The sequence below is a fragment of the Pituophis catenifer genome, unplaced genomic scaffold (genome assembly GCF_029215685.1).
Source record: "Pituophis catenifer annectens isolate HBS135680 unplaced genomic scaffold, rPitCat1.0.hap2 SCAF_2, whole genome shotgun sequence".
Classification (NCBI taxonomy): Eukaryota; Metazoa; Chordata; class Lepidosauria; order Squamata; family Colubridae; genus Pituophis; species Pituophis catenifer.
The window spans coordinates 89,629,674-89,645,670 of NW_027256882.1; the positions used below are offsets into that span (position 1 = coordinate 89,629,674).

A 15,997-nucleotide genomic window follows, 5' to 3' on the forward strand; every position below is an offset into this window, starting at 1 on the left:
TCCTGTCTTCTCTGGGCTTGTTGCACCCCTCCCCCCAAATGTTGAACCTTTCCCTCCAGCTTGTTTTGAGTCTGCAGCCATATATCCAGTAAACTGTCAACTTTTGAAGGTGTCTATTCTCCGTTCCTTAATTATACAATCATTTTCTCTGGGATAAGAATCAGAGGCTCCTGCCTCAACATCCCATCATCTAAAGTTGAAGACTTTACTCTCTTTGCACGCTATTGACTGACTTAGGAGGAATTATAAATCTTCTTTAATTGATCTTTGTAGAAAAACAAAATAGCTCTAAGCAGAGGAATAAACACGTGAATAGGGCTTTTAAAAAGAGGTGGGACTTTTCTAACTGAAGGCCCATACAGTCCCCATCCTGGAGTAAGATTGCAGGCTGGACTGTTATTTATCGTATGGCACATTCACATCACATTTCAATAAAAACACAAGAAATAAAAGTACAAAATATGAAACATGAAACATAAGGTCTAAAATATTATAAGCATATGTCTAGATTACAGATATAATTTTTGCTTCATTTGTCACAATGAAATGCAGGTTGGGCTGTGTGGGCCTTAATTTAAAAAATTACCCAGATATAGAAAACAAGCACATTGGGGAAAAAGCCAAATTAGAATTCACCTGGCAACTACTTTTCTGTACCAAGGGAGTTTCTTTGTTTATATCAAAGTATACATGCAATTAAGGTGCTGTTGAACATTGATTGTCTCATATTGTATGGCTGTGTATAATCCAGGCTTCTCTTTCTCTCCTCAGCGTTCTGATCCAAGACTGCTGTCACAGTTTTTCTATGCTGATGAACGAGTGACTCAAGTGGTAACAGAAATCAACTGCCTGGATGTAGAGACTGATCCTCAACAGTATCTGACACTGTTAAACCAGTTGCATCTTAGTCAGGTATGATTTTTTTGGAGGAGAACAAAAGGTACGAGGTGGTGGCAGATCAACAATAAGGAGAGGTGAATGTAACTGTACAGCATTCACAAACAGAAGTGGAACTTCCTCCTTGCATTTTTCCTGTATGCCCACATGTATCCCTGCAGAGATTTCTATTTGCCTTTGTCCTGATGGAACTCCAGAACTAGAAGTTATTCCTGTCAAGTAAGAGGTTTATGGCATGAACTGTCATCCTATTTCCTACCACTTCCACTCAAGCTGGACTGCAAACCCTGGTAGTTGAATAGCCTGACTCATTAATCCACTTAGCCTGTGTCCTTCAAATTTGTTAAATTACAATTCTGATCATACTCAGGGAAACCAACTAAAGGATTTTTATTATGGTTCCCTGCCTAAACAGCCAGGTGTTTAGACTGCAATTGGCATTTTTATCCACCTTTTGAGTCCTTTCCAAGAGCCTGGGATAGACAGATGTTGTTTAATGATATTAAAGGTATTGTCACAGGATGTAAACTGTTCCAAGTAAAGCTGCCTTTTGCAATTGACTGATGGTGATTTTGTCAATGCCAATGGTGTTCAAGTGGTGCTCCAGATGTTTTCGGATTGAATTTGAGACATTAATGTTGTTGTTGGTGGTGTCTTCAAATTAGTGTTAATTCCGGGCAACTGCCTGGACAACTCCCTGCAGTTTTCTTGCCAAGATTTCAAAGTGATTGGTCACTGCCTTTTTACTAGGTTTGAAAAAACAGTGACTGGTCCAAGGTCACCCAGCTGGCTTTGGAATCAAGGCAAGACTAGAACTCCTGTCTTCTGGTTTCCAGATAGGTGCCTTAACCATTACACCAAACTGTCATTAAAGGTTAATCTGGGTTTTCCTTGTTTCCAGAGTACCAGTTGTGTGGTGCAGCTTGTAATGCACTGAGTGGCAAGAAGAAATACGGACATTTTGCAGCAATGTACAGTGTTTTACTAATTATTTAAAATAATTTTATATTTCCAAAGTAAAATTTTATCTCTTAACTAAAGGGGAAAAAAGTGACCCATTCTTGCAAATGGTTCAAACTCAATTCTGGATCCTCCCCTTTTCACTGATTTCAGTGTAGGGCAGAGCTGTCAAACTTGCGGGCCGCAGGCTGGATGCATCACACGCTGGCCATGCCCACACGCAGTTTGGCAAAGGGGGAAAAATACATGATATGTCACATGACAACGTCATGACGATGCAAGTTTGACACCCCTGGTGTAGAGCATATTACAAGTGCTCTCTTATGGTTTGTTGATTCTTTGTAGCTTTATTAATTTCTAGCTCAAATGCAGGGCTATGAATTTGCCCTTCAGTATGGATCTGAGAAGAATGGATAACTGTCTATTGATATGTTGGGAATGTCAAATATATTTTTAGAAAAAGTAGAAATATTTCTTTTCTTTCTGGCAGGCTGAATTACTGGCTATCATAGAACAGATCATGGAGGAATGTATCCCCAAGGAACGTCATGGTCGTGACTATGTCATCAAATTCCCTGAAGACCTTCTAGTGGACAACTTACGGAACCATATGTTGTTTGCTGCTGAGGTGAGTCATGGAGGGAAGACACTGAGATGCCACCATAGCTAAAAAATATGCTCTGGTAAAATCAAATGTCTCCTATTTTTGTATTGTGTTTAATATATAATGTAAATGGAGTTGTACTCAGATATAAAGCACTTGCGTGACCATTCTCTCTGATAATCTGGTTTTGCTGTTCCAATATCCACCTCCTGTTTTTTTTTAATGCTATTTATGTATTTACAATATGTATATGATTGTCCATTTTACACCACAACTCTGAGTGGCTCACAAATCATCTAGTATGGTCCAGATGGTTGCTGAATATTTAGGACATGAAGGTTCCATCTTTACTGAGATATAGCCTGGAATTATTTCAGAAATTAAAACTAGAGTACCTTGTGAGTATTGCTCTGCAACAATTTGTGTTGGGGAAAGACTTCTTCTTCTTCTTCTTCTTCTTCTTCTTCTTCTTCTTCTTCTTCTTCTTCTTCTTCTTCTTCTTCTTCTTCTTCTTCTTCTTCTTCTTCTCCTCCTCCTCCTCCTCCTCCTCCTCCTCCTCCTCCTTCTTCCCCTTCCTCCTCCTCCTCATCATCATCTCCTTTTCTTTCTTCTTTATTCATTCTTCTCTTCCTTCTCCTCGTCCTCCTCTTCACACTTCTTCCAATATCACACCTAATTCTGTTCAATTTCAACCACACAAAATGAGGCAAGTCAAAACCAGGTGGTTTGATGGGGGATCAGTAATAGACAGGCCACAAAAAGTACCTTGGACCATTCCTCTCTCCAGGCATTGTCAGGGTTAAACTGTGTAGATGTTAAGTGAATAGCTGTTTTCCAAGCTGGCCTACAGGATTTCAATCTTGTGATGGGCTGTGTGATGTCCTGGGGAGGGCCTTGTTGTTCAGCATCCTTCACGTAGCTGGGTTAGAACTTGTTGTGCTTGTGGAAAGGTAGCTGAGGAGCGTTCCTGTATTCTTGGTTTTTTTCCCTTTAGTGTCTTATGGCACGCACCTACATTGATGTGGAGGAGGCAGATGGAGTACGGCTGCGTCCTCTGGCCAAAGATTTGCTATGCAGTTTAGAGGTGGTGCGGATGGTACTCCGAGAGCAAAGCTTAAACCAACCTGGACCTTATTCAGAGACTATCCGGAGAGCATTAATCCGCTTTGATGTGCTTTTTGCTGAGTTTGAACTGAGGTATGACTAAATTCACTTATATATCAGTTTATGTCCTACTTATTAATCCCACAAAGAAATCAGGATTAGAAAGGACTTTGGTCAGAGTTAGAAGTAGGAACCACAGTGTGGGCCGTGAGTCCCTGACCTTGAGAGCAATAAGCAGAACAAACCTTTTGAGATGAAAACAGCTGCTTGGAGTGAGGGTGCTCATTAATAAAAGGTAGCTACAGGGACAAGGCTTGATAAAGTATATTAGGTAATATACTGAATAAACTGAACTGGAGCAATAAGTGATAGCTGAACTCAGAGATGAAAAATCCTAATTGCTGTTCTTTGGATCATAAACAAACTAATGCCAAAAACCTCTTGGATAAATCCAATTAGTTACACATAATCCTGGATTTACAATTGTAATTCTTGATTTACAATTACCAAAATTATGCCCCAAATTTCCATTGCTAAGCATGATATTTGTTAAGTGAATTTTGCCCCATTTTACAACCTTTCTTGCCATAGTTGTTAAGTGAATCACTGCAGTTGTTAATAATATAGTTTTTAAAGTGAATCTAATTTCCCCATTGACTTTGCTTGTCAGAAGGTTGCAAGAAGTGATCACATGATCTGGGGACACTGCAACCATCATAAATATATGCCAGTTGACAAGCATCGAAATTTTGATCATGTAGCCATAGGGATGGTGCAAACAGTCATAAGTGTGAAAAATAATCATGTCACTTTTTTCAGTGCCTTTATAACTTTGAACAGTCACTAAATGAATGATTGTAAGTTGAGGGCTACCTATATTAAGGAGTGATAGCAAAATAGTATTTGATAAAGAAACAAAAAGAGGGAAACTGTTTGGGGATTTGAATGCAGAGGGGTTGCATTGTATGTTCATTTGGACTTCAAACTTTGTCTCTTTTCCAGCTATGTGTCATCTTTAGTTTCTGTTAAATCCCCTGAAGAGATCTATAGACAGCAGGAGATAGTTGTACTCTTCTGTGAAACCGTGGCTAGGTGAGCATTCTGACACAGCTTCTTCACTCTCTGTAGTCTGAGCCAGCACATATATAATACAATGATACTAGACTTTGTAAGCAAACCTTTAAGCATTCCTTTGGATAACTATCTTGGCCCAATGTACATTCAAAATAATCAATTGGAATTTAGACGGATCCACAGATTTAGTTTCTAATTCTCTGCCTTCATTCTCTTTGCTTACCTAGAGCTTTGAAACTTGGCTATTTGACTCAGGAGATGATTGATGGATATGAACCCCAGCTGATGTTCACCATTCCACGCCTAGCTATTATTAGGTATGTGTTTAGTAAACAGCTGGTGTTTGACTACCAAATCAGCCACCTACAAGATGGAAACTATAGAAGCAGACTTCTGTAGGTTGGAATTCTTAAAATGTTGGACGTGAGAGTTCTAATGATCAAAAGTAGCATGATCCATATATTATATGGATATTATATATCCATAAACAATGCCGACTGGCGGCCCCCAGGGGGAGAGCCTTCTCTGTGGGGGCACCTACTATCTGGAACGAGCTCCCCCAGAGATACGGAGGATCCCGGATCTGCGCACCTTCCGCCGCGCCTTAAAGACCTTACTATTTCACCAGGCCGGCCTGGCCTAATTTTCCCCCTCTTTTATAAAAGATTTTTAAAATTTTAAATATCTTTTAGTATTTTATATATTCAATTTTAAATTGGTTTTTAAAGTTTGGGGTTTTAAATTTGTCGGGGCCAAAATTATTTAATTTGATTTTATTCTATTTTTAAATTTTGTATGTATGTGTTTTTATTGTTTGGCTGTGCACCGCCCTGAGTCCTTCGGGAGTAGGGCGGTATAGAAATCTAATAAAATAAATAAAAAATAAATATTCCTAGCAGAAGAATTTGTAACAAGTAATTTGACAAAACATTTACTCAGTAAATTATTACTATGAGTTCAGATTTGCGTCTTGTGCTTTTCTGCATGGTTGACATTGGTGATTATAATATGCTCCTCCAAAGAGTGCTTTGCAATTTATGAAATTCTTTCTCCTCCTTTGCTACATAACTGCAACCCTGATTTATGTCTAAAAATTGTTATTTCATATAAAACTTTGGGAATCTGTTTCCTGATTAGAATTTATATAGTAAAGGGTCCAACTTTTCTTTAAATTCATTTGAAATTCTCTTGTGATATATTAGTTCCCTTCATCTGAAAATCACATTTCATGTTTTTGTGATCTTCATCATATGTATGAACTTGTTTCTGCTTTTTAAAGCACAGGAGTCTGCATATCAGATTTGTTCCTGATATAGAAAGGAACCCTGCTGATCTCTCAACACTGCCATCAAGTTATTCTTAGTAGCTGGTGTAGAACATGAACTAAGATGGTTAATTCAAATTTTCTGGATAGCTCTCTTTTCAAACAGCCCTCTTGCCTGCCTTTCCTGAGGTGGGGATAAGGATGGAAGAAGTGGCAACTTTTTAATTGGGTTGGTCTTTCAAAAGCAAATTTTATTTTACTATGGATCCTTACTAAGATAGTATTTGCTAATGGCAAATCTATTCATTTCTGGTTTTGCCAAATTCCAATTACAATAGTCTTTCAAAACATTGTATCTCCTATCTTGGAAAAAAGCAGTAATGGTACTTCTATAAAATGCATTATGGTCAACATTAGCCACTGGTAAGAAATGAAAGGGCTCAAGAAAAGTAATTCTGAAAGCTGTTGAAAATGAAAGCTTATTTATGAAAGGCTTAGACAACTTGGTGTACTGTATAGCTTTTCTTATTTTATTTAAAAGACTTATATACTGTAGCTATGGATTACAACCACAATCCTGGGCAAATCACAAGATAATAAAAACAACCAAACAACCAAACAAGCATAATAAAAACTCTGGTACCCCTAGGGCAACACTCTCCCACACATCCACATATCATCTTGTTGGGTTCATCCTACACCAATGCTTGAGGGAAGAATCAGCTCTTCAAGGCCTTCCAGAAAGCAAGGTGACACTTATGACGGTGTCATTAATATGCTCAAAAATGATTGCTAAAAGGAATTAAAAAATGAACAATCTGGTTTTACTAAGATTGTGCTTTCCATGAGACTCTGTGTGTATATGTCAAGTACTTTTATTCTAATGGACGTCAGGTACCCCAATTGGCATTTTATTTTATTGCCTTCTATGCAGTGGCCTTCTGATCTATCCAGATGGACCCCTCAATTTGGAAAGGAGACCAGAGGAGATTTCTCGAGTCTTCAGCCCTTTTTATGTCTTGCTTAGAAAAATCAGGTATGTGACTATAGCATTGCTATATAGGAATACAATTAATCATTAAGGAGTGGGGGGGGGGTTAGTGGAAGTTTTTGCTTCCAAATTGTATATTCCACAGAACTCTAAGTGTGTTTTTCCTGGACCAAAGCACTTCAGATTGCAGCCTAAATTCTTTCACTTGGGATGACATTCTCTATATCTAGTAATTAAGTACAGGAGAGAGACGTAGTTTCTTGTTTATGTGTTCTCACTGATGCAATGATTTAACATAGTCATGGGTTTAAAAAAGAGGGATGGTTTTTTTAAAACTTCAGTTCTTGTTGTGTTGCTCTCTGATGAAATGAAGCAACCCTGAGTACATTTTAACAGATAAAAGATTGCCATCAAAATTATCCATTTTAAGGTAGTCCTTAAAAGTAGGAGGCAATGACTGTAAAAGTGACTTTCTTCTCTAAATAGTTAGCAGAAGATGAGATGAGACATTCTGAAAATAAAGTATGATGCATATCATGGAGAAATGCAATAGTTTACTACTTTAGTGGGCAGCAGGGCCAATATATTTATGCATGTTATGAGCTCCTCCCCCATTTTTTTTCATGCTTAGCTTTGCATTGCTTTTCACATCATACCATATGGGCAATTTGGAGCAGCAATTTCTTCCAATGTCTGTGGAGATTCCCAGTCATCCAGGTCATGGTTGTCGCAAAGGTGCTTTTTCAAGAGATAACTGGACTTTCTGGTTTTTCTTTGAAGACGTTTCGCTTCTCATCCAAGAAGCTTCTTCAACTCTGACTGGATGGTAGGGAATGGAAGGATTTATAAATCCAGCATCCAGTCAGAGCTGAAAAAACTTCTTGGATGAAAAGCAAAACGTTTTCAAAGAAAAACCAGAAAATCCAGTTGCCTCTTGAAAAAGCACCCTTAGGACATTCCTTCCGATGTATTGTTGGAACACAGCTGTCCATCCTGTAGATTAGGATCACTTAATTGATCACTGATGTTTCCTTCATGGACCCTTCCTCTTACAGGGATTTGCTGCGTGTGCTTTCCAAGGAGGAGTTATACAAGCTGGAGAAACGTGTGCTGAATGAATGCACTGCAGATTCACAGCCCTGCAGTAATAGGGACTCTCCAGACCTCCAGGGTTTTGCACCTCAGTGTGCCTGCCCATCTGTACCAAGGTAGTGACTAAGAACCTTCTCCTCCCCTGCAGTCTCCACCTACCCATTTGAATGTAGGGTTGCTTAACTTCATCTTATAAATTGGGAGTGCTATTCATATACAACTTGCTGAGAAGGTCTTTTGTGGCCATCAAAAGGTCAGGACCCCGCGATACTTTGTAGTATGCAGTTAAATGGGAAGTTTTTGTCCAGCATTAACTACTTGAGATGAAAGGGGTGGATGGATAACAGAAGCTGTCAGAGAGAGAAGCCACAGACTCAAGCCTGTTTGATCCTTTATATCTTGCAGTCTCATGTGGTCATGTTTCTCTTTCCTAAAAAATATGTAAAGAGTTGATATTTTCATTTGTCCCCAAGCTAAAGCAGAGACACGATGTGTGCATAACATTATTTCAGTAGTTCCTTGAGTGGCATACAGATTTTTAAGGGAGGGTATGGTTGAAAAACAATAATAAAAATAAGCTCTTTACATTTTTTCTAAAGGCTTGTTCTCCTCTTAACAGGCCTTTTGTGCAGGCATCTGATAGTGCTCAGAGAGGAATGTTCACAGATATTCCACTGAACTCTCGATGGTTGGAATTACGAGGCCGTTACCGCAATATAGAGGACATGATTCACACATTATTTGTCTGTATTTCTGGTGAGTGCTCCATTGCTTGTATTCTATAGCATGATAGCTATTAGCTTTTATCTAACAGTTTGCAAAATAATGATTAAACAAGGATATTCTGCTGTAAGCCACTCACAATCATTTAGGGTGGAGCAACATAGAAATGTCAGTAGTAATTAAGGATATGGTTTTCTTCAAGCTATCCATCGCTACCATGGTTCATTTTTACTGATAAGATCAGTAACTGGGAACTATTTATGTTAGGAACAAGTATAAAGCCTATTAAAGTGGTGAGGTATTTCCTTTTGGAAATAAATGTACAGTAGAACAAGTTCAGTGTACCAGATAAATGCTCCTAGATCTGATGAATTTTTGTAGCTTTTTTGCAAAAATTAGTGGAGAGAAGAAAAGAACTGAAAGTCCTACTAAAATGAAGCAAAGTTCCAAAAAACCAAAGCTTAGCCTAAAGGTAACCTTAATCATGTTAAGAAAATAAAATTGAGCAGATCCATATGTGGTATGTTGCAACAATGTACCCAGTTCCTTGTTGCTTATAAAAAGGATTTGTTTCATTTGTTGCACTATTATTATATTTTGTTTTTTTTGCTTTAGTTTAGAATTTTTTTACAATCATCTTGTAAGAATGGCTAGTACTACCCCTAAATGGCAAAACTGAGAATAGATGGCTTAATATGTTTGAATTGGGTACATCTCCGCTCATTTTAGGCATTGTGCTGACTTTCTAGTTGGCTCCCAAATAATCTTTAAATGTATTTGTTTAAATCATTGTATACCAGTTTTCTTTTCTAACATGTTGACCTATTTAGATATTTAAATCTCTGCTCTGTTTTAGATAATTTAATAAAAACAGGGCATTTTGTATCGATTACATTCAAATAAAAATATTTGCTTATTGTGTATTTTGTTTTATTATGAAAGGAGTCTTTTGTACCAAAGTCTGCCATGATCCCCTCCCCATGTGCAAGTGAAATGCTCAAAATGCTGTGTTTTGGCAGGAGTGGCAGACCAGCTCCAAACTAATTTTGCAAGTGACCTGCGCAGCATTCTGAAGAGTGTCTTTAAAATTGTGACCTCCCAAGTGGAAGAATTGGAGGTGACAGACACTGGACGTGAGTGAATCTTCTTTGCTAACCTACAGCTCCATAACCTTGTCACCATGTGCAAAGCAGCATGAGAAGAAGATGGCATGTTATGATGAGGGCATACAGTGCTGTTCCAAAAATTACCAGGTTCTGTAATAGTGTTAGTGTTGCATCAGGATTCGGGATCCTGTAACACTTAGATCAGTTGCATTTAATTACCAGGATAGCTGTAGTTGATCGGATCCCTTGCTCCAGGTGATTCATCAATCATCTTCCCTTGTTACTTTCTTTCAGTTGGAGAATGAGCAAAGTAAAAATGTCAGAGATTCTAAATGAAAAAAAAAAAATCTGCCAGAATAAAATCACCTAAAAGGTTCAAATAAGGAAACTTATTTCTCACTTAGGTGCCACAACTGACAAGCCTCAACTCTATTAACTGCACATATTGGTTTACATTTGGATCAAGTTCACATTACTCCAGAGGTAGCATGATTCTATTTCTCCCAAACCAGTTTGAATTGAACCCTAAGAGAATTCAAAGTATAACCTGTTAGGACAATCATGTTCCTTCGTCAAGATGAATGCATGTACAGTAGTAGTTGCATTTTAGAGGAAAACAGACTGAAAGCCTACAAATTTTACATAGATGATGGAAAGCTAGAGCAAATAGGATTTGTGTAATTGATGGAATGTATCCTAAGGAAAATGGGTGGAGAACTACTGTGGAAATAGCAGGAGGAAGGCTGTGGCCAGTATATGATCCATTGTGAATGGATGTTTGTTGAAAGAAGAAAAAAAAAACTGAAGAAAAACATGCTTCTATCACTTTGTTATATGGAGGGAAGAGCTAGGAATATTAAGAAAAAATGAATGCTGTAAAAATGGGGTATAAGTAGTCCTCATTTAACAACTCTAATCAGGACCAAAATTTCCATTAGTAAGCAAAGCAGTTGTTAGGCGAAGCATAATGTGACTGCATCATGCAGTGACAGCAGTTCCAAGAGTCCTGGTTGTGGTTGTTAGATGAGGACCGACAGGCAAGGACTTCATGTTTCTCCTGCCCTGCATGCTCACTTCAACTTCAGCTTCCCCTCTCCATTTATCTCACTCCCATCTATTCCCTTTTGGCTCCTTTGCACTCCTCCTCCACCACCACTTACCCCTGCTGGTCATTATTGTCTTCCTTAGCTGCTGACATGATGTGCCCAAGAGCCTTCACAAGGCCACATGAGTTAAGCACACATTGTGCTCATAAATGCAGGCAGACTGCCAAGTGCCCAAATTTTGTCTATGTGACTGAGGATGATACCATGTTCGTAACTTCAAGGACAGTCATACAGTAACTACCATTTGTTCAGTGTTGTTGTATCTTCAAGTGGTTGCTGAATGAATGGTCATTAAGTGAGTGACTGGCTGAATTTAAGGGTGCATAGTAAAACCACAGGGCAAAAAAACTAAACGAATGATGAATGAATGTGGATTGTATACAATCATGAACCACCAGTGAAAGGAAGTATATTGAGTTGGTTTGGTGTCACAGAATGAATGAAGATCAGATTGCAAAACAAATATATGAAGAGGAAAATGAATAGGTTGAGAGGAAGAGGAAGGCCAAGAGAGTCATAGTCAGATGGGGTTGATGAGAAAACAGTTGAGAAAAACAAAAAGCAATTATGAAAAGGTGTATGAATGTCACAGAATTGAGGTGGTTTGAAAGGATAAAAGGATATGGAAAGATATAGTGAATAGTATACATAAAATAGTTATGTTTTCTTTTTCATTTCTTGCCTTTAATTTATTCGGTTTGCTATTTCTTACGTCTTTTCCTCACTCTGCATTTTAAAAAAATTACTGTACGTAAACATATACATACCATTCGAAGGGCGTTCATCCCAAAGTGCATAGCTAAATGTCTATGGAGATTCTCAGTCATCCAAGACAAGAAAGTCCAGTTGCCTCTTGAAAAAACACCTTTGGGACAGTTCTGGGAATGGCTATTAATGTTTTATTTGCTCAATATTTGGAACAGAAATGTTTCCGTTAAGTGGCAGCAGCCCCTGTAGGCTAATATCTTTCCCCTTTTCAGAGTTGGATCTCCGTGTGGCACCAACAGCACCTTTCTTAACAGACTGTGCTCTCTGCTCCAGCAGCAGAGAAGGTGTGAGGAGAGAAGGTAAGAGCTCCAAGTGTGCAATGGGTTCTCTACAGGCTCCTAATAAGCAAGCGTTCTGCCTCTGATGACCTTGTTCACAAAGCGGCTGCAACCAATATTTGCAAGAGAAAATGTTCCTATGTTTAGGAATAATCTAGGTATAGTTAGGGTCACTACTGAGGATCAGTTTGGAGTAGTGGTTAAAGTACCAGGCTAGAAACTGGGAGTTCTAGTCCCACCTAAGATACAAAGCCAATTCGGTGACCTGGGGCCAATCCAGTAGTGAAATGCTACTGGTTCACACCGGTTCGGGCGAACCAGTAGTCCTCCCAACCGGTATTTCCGACGATCAGCTGTGCCATGCAATTTAAAATTGCTAGAAAGCAGGAAATCCTGCAGTGAATCTAAATCGCAAGGCACAGCTGTTCCCCCCCTGCTGTTCTACTTACCTTCCCAAGCCTCCTTTTTCTGTGTGAAGCATGCCTTTGGCATGTACTATGCATGCGCACGTGCACAGAGTGCATTTGGTGCGCATTGCACATGTTCACACAGCGGGCATTTGGCGTGCACTGCGCATGCACACAGCACGTGTTTTGCACACACTGCACATGCGCATAGCACACATTTGGCATGCACTGCACACTGTGCATGTGCACCACGCACTTGGCGCACACCGCACATGCGCGGCCAGCAAACCGGTGGCAAACCGGTTCAGATTTCATCACTGGACCAATCTCTCTCTCAGCCCTAGGGAGCAGGCAGGGAGTTGTCCAGGCAGTAACCAGGAGTCAAGACTGACTCAAAGGCGTGCGTGTACACACCCACACTCACGTAAATACATTATCTGATAAATGACGCTTCACTTGTCAAATGTTCATAGTCCATTGATATCTTATAGAGGCATATCAGTCTGATGTCCTGAGCTGTATTAGTTTTTCCTATTCTGACGCTCCCTGGGTTTCCCTAGATTTTTGCTTCCTTAATTTAGGGGTTTTTTTTCCATTTAATGAACTCTTTGCCTGACTATTCTGGGATATTTACTTGAATAAAGACAGTAGACACTTGAAAAATTGGGACAGGGGACTTTATGATTCTGAGTGGCTTTAGAAGACTGATACACAACTATCTTGCCAACTACTCTTCTATACCTTTATAGATACTTTGGTGCCACCAGACTGGGTACCAGACAGCACTTCTAGCCACTGTATGGCTTGCCATGTGTCTTTCACTTTTCTTCGGCGACGGCACCACTGCCGGAGTTGTGGGAAGGTAAGCGATCAGGGCTACTTTGGGGTAGATGAACCAGGAGCCAAGAATGGTGGGAGCTGTAGTTCAATTCAATTCATGAATTAGATTATTTTCCAAAAAGATCCTTCTTGTGCCTGGAAGGGGGATCGGAAATGCAGATCTCTAGTAAGACAAACTGAAAGAGGCAATCTATTCAGGGGTTTGGGACTGAGCTACCAGGCAGTTAAGAGCAGTAAGAAAGAGGAATGGAGTAGCCTATCATGTAAAAGAAAGGATTAAATTGCAGCTTGTTGGGTATTCCTGTGTTGGGCCTTAAATTGAATTATGATTGGGTGTTAAACCATGGTTATTATCCTTTCTACTTCAGTTTGCTTCATTGGATGTTTCTAGTTATACATACATTTATTAAATTCAAGTTCATACATAGGTTCATTCATTGGTGGGATTCAAGTAATTTAACAACCGGTTCTCTGCCCTAATGATTTCTTCCAATAACCAGTTTGCCAAACTGCTCAGAAAGTTGTTAACCGGTTCTCCCGAAGTGGTGTGAACTGGCTGAATCCCACCACTGGGTTCATTATTACTTTCTTTCATACAAAGGAAATGAGGCTTGTTATCAAGTTGCTCTTGATGGACATTTTTTTTTCAGATCTTCTGCTCTCGTTGCTCATCCCACTTGGCAGCACTGCCCCATTTTAGGCATCTGAAGCCAGTCCGCATCTGTACACACTGCTACACTACCCACTTGCCTTCAACAAATAAGAATGCCAGTTGCCTGTGAGCATCAGTTTCTGGATTTATCAAATGCCATCTGTGCCTGAGGAACCTCCAAGAACTGGAAGATAATTGCAGCTTGTCTCACCAGCAAAGGATTATGGGAGCAATCACACCTGTCTTACTAGGATTCTCCAGGGGGTGAAACAAAGGGCTTTTGGTTGTCAGACAAGAGTTGGGTTGGAGGAAGAAGCACTATGTTCTTGAAAGGGGGAATGAACTCTTGCATTTTTATAATAAAGAACTCTTGGGATTTGTGGAGTGGGAACTAGAATCTATCATTAAAGAAGTCTGAACAAACTCTTCTATGTGCTAATAAAGCTGGCTTTTTCTATAATGGAGTGATGGCCCATGTAGAAATTACTTGGTGCTATTTACCTGACTTCTGGTAAAACCTAAGAGTAATTTATTGTCCTAAGGTTGGTTTTTAACCAAAAAAATGAGATTGTGTTATCAGATTTGGATGCATGTGCAATAAGGGCTTTAGGATACATATGGTTGGAACTGAAAGGCAGGACCTCGATTTCCAACAATAATTTGTGGAGGACAGCCATGGGCTTTTGCTCTTCAGTTCTTGATGTACGTAAGGGCTGCAACACTGTTCATATGCAATGTATATATGTAAACTCTTCTGCCACACTGTGGGAGATGCTTTGGAAACCTACAGTATCTGGGATTCATACAACTCTTTCTGAAATGACTTATGAGCTGATTATCATCCTGCAAACTTAGCTACACTAAAAGATCTCTCTCTCTCTCTCTCCCTCCCTGTCTCTTCTCTTTCTTTCTTTCTTTCTTTCTTTCTTTCTTTCTTTCTTTCTTTCTTTCTCTCCCTCTCTCTCTCTCTCTCTCTCTCTCCCCCCCCCCTCTGTCTCTCCTCTCTCTCTCTCTCTCTCTCTCTCTCTCTCTCTCATCTCCATCCATCCATCCCAGAAGAAGGCAATACAAATCATTTCCATAATGCTGCCAAGGAAACTGCATAAAATCAAGTCTAACTTGAATAAAGTAACTTTTTACTTGAAAAATGCTGTCTGTTGCTATTGCCATCTTGTGTATTCTGAATTCAAAATAATTGCTTTTGCTGGATTTAGCTGTTGGGTGTTGACAGACAGAATCTGCTGCTGCAAATACAGACTCTACAAATCTTGTTGCTGTGCTATTTTTCTTTTCCACCTCATTTCAACCAGAGGATTTTGTGTATTTGTCAGCTTGTGTAAATGTGGGTGACTGGTTTTGGCTCTAGTGCCTTATGTGCTAGATAATCTCTTTGATGTCAGTTGAATAGCAAGTATCAATATTTATTAACTGCACACAAAACGTATGCATGTCTTTCAGCCCATGAGTCATCCAGGAGAAGCTTAAAGGGGAACTTGAACCACCTGGCTAGCATGGGAAAAGATTTTGACATTTTTATACTTGAATATTATAAGAATGCTATATAACATTATTGACTGAAGTAGTATATAGATCTCTATTAACAGTAACATGTAAATCAGCATTTCAATAATCTTTCCCTTGTTGGTCTTTCTTGCCTAAGATCTGCACAATTTGTTCATAATCAGAAAAAATCTGTTTTCTGATGATTTCCCCCTACCTGCGTTGCTGATATGCAACAAAGAAGTGTTACTCCAGTTTTAAAAAACAGAATTTATAACTGGGGTCCAAATAATTCTTTAAAAATATTCAAGCCATAGTCCTCTACAAATTCATTCACAATTTAGAAATTATTGAGTGCAAGGCTATGATGGAATGTGCACCTGGAGCAGGGGTGAGCAAGGGGCCACATGAGAAACCGGGACTGTTACAAAGGGCCAAATTAATAGATTGAATTTAATTCTGCCACTGGCAGAAGGGAGGAGGGAGTGCAGAGCCACATCGTGCTTCAACCCAGCCACATTCTGCCACTCAGAAAAGCTTTTCTCTCTCCAGACAATTAAAGGAGTGCAGTCTGCTGCTTCTCCCACGTCCTGCAATTCGTTTGTTTACATTTTATTTTCTAATTTCCAAT

At 39.3% G+C, this 15,997-nt stretch overlaps 1 protein-coding gene across 1 annotated transcript; it reads left to right on the plus strand.

Moving 5' to 3' along the window:
* The first annotated feature begins 782 nt into the window (after nucleotides 1–782).
* Nucleotides 783–14,953, plus strand: ZFYVE28 (zinc finger FYVE-type containing 28). Its single transcript, XM_070933792.1, has 12 exons — nucleotides 783–912; nucleotides 2,348–2,485; nucleotides 3,456–3,658; nucleotides 4,568–4,657; nucleotides 4,867–4,956; nucleotides 6,838–6,939; nucleotides 7,950–8,102; nucleotides 8,606–8,742; nucleotides 9,729–9,842; nucleotides 11,902–11,988; nucleotides 13,124–13,236; nucleotides 13,865–14,953. The coding sequence occupies exons 2-12, from the start codon at nucleotides 2,378–2,380 to the stop codon at nucleotides 13,994–13,996; spliced, it is 1,329 nt and encodes a 442-aa protein (XP_070789893.1). The 5' UTR covers nucleotides 783–912; nucleotides 2,348–2,377; the 3' UTR covers nucleotides 13,997–14,953.
* Nucleotides 14,954–15,997: the final 1,044 nt, after the last annotated feature.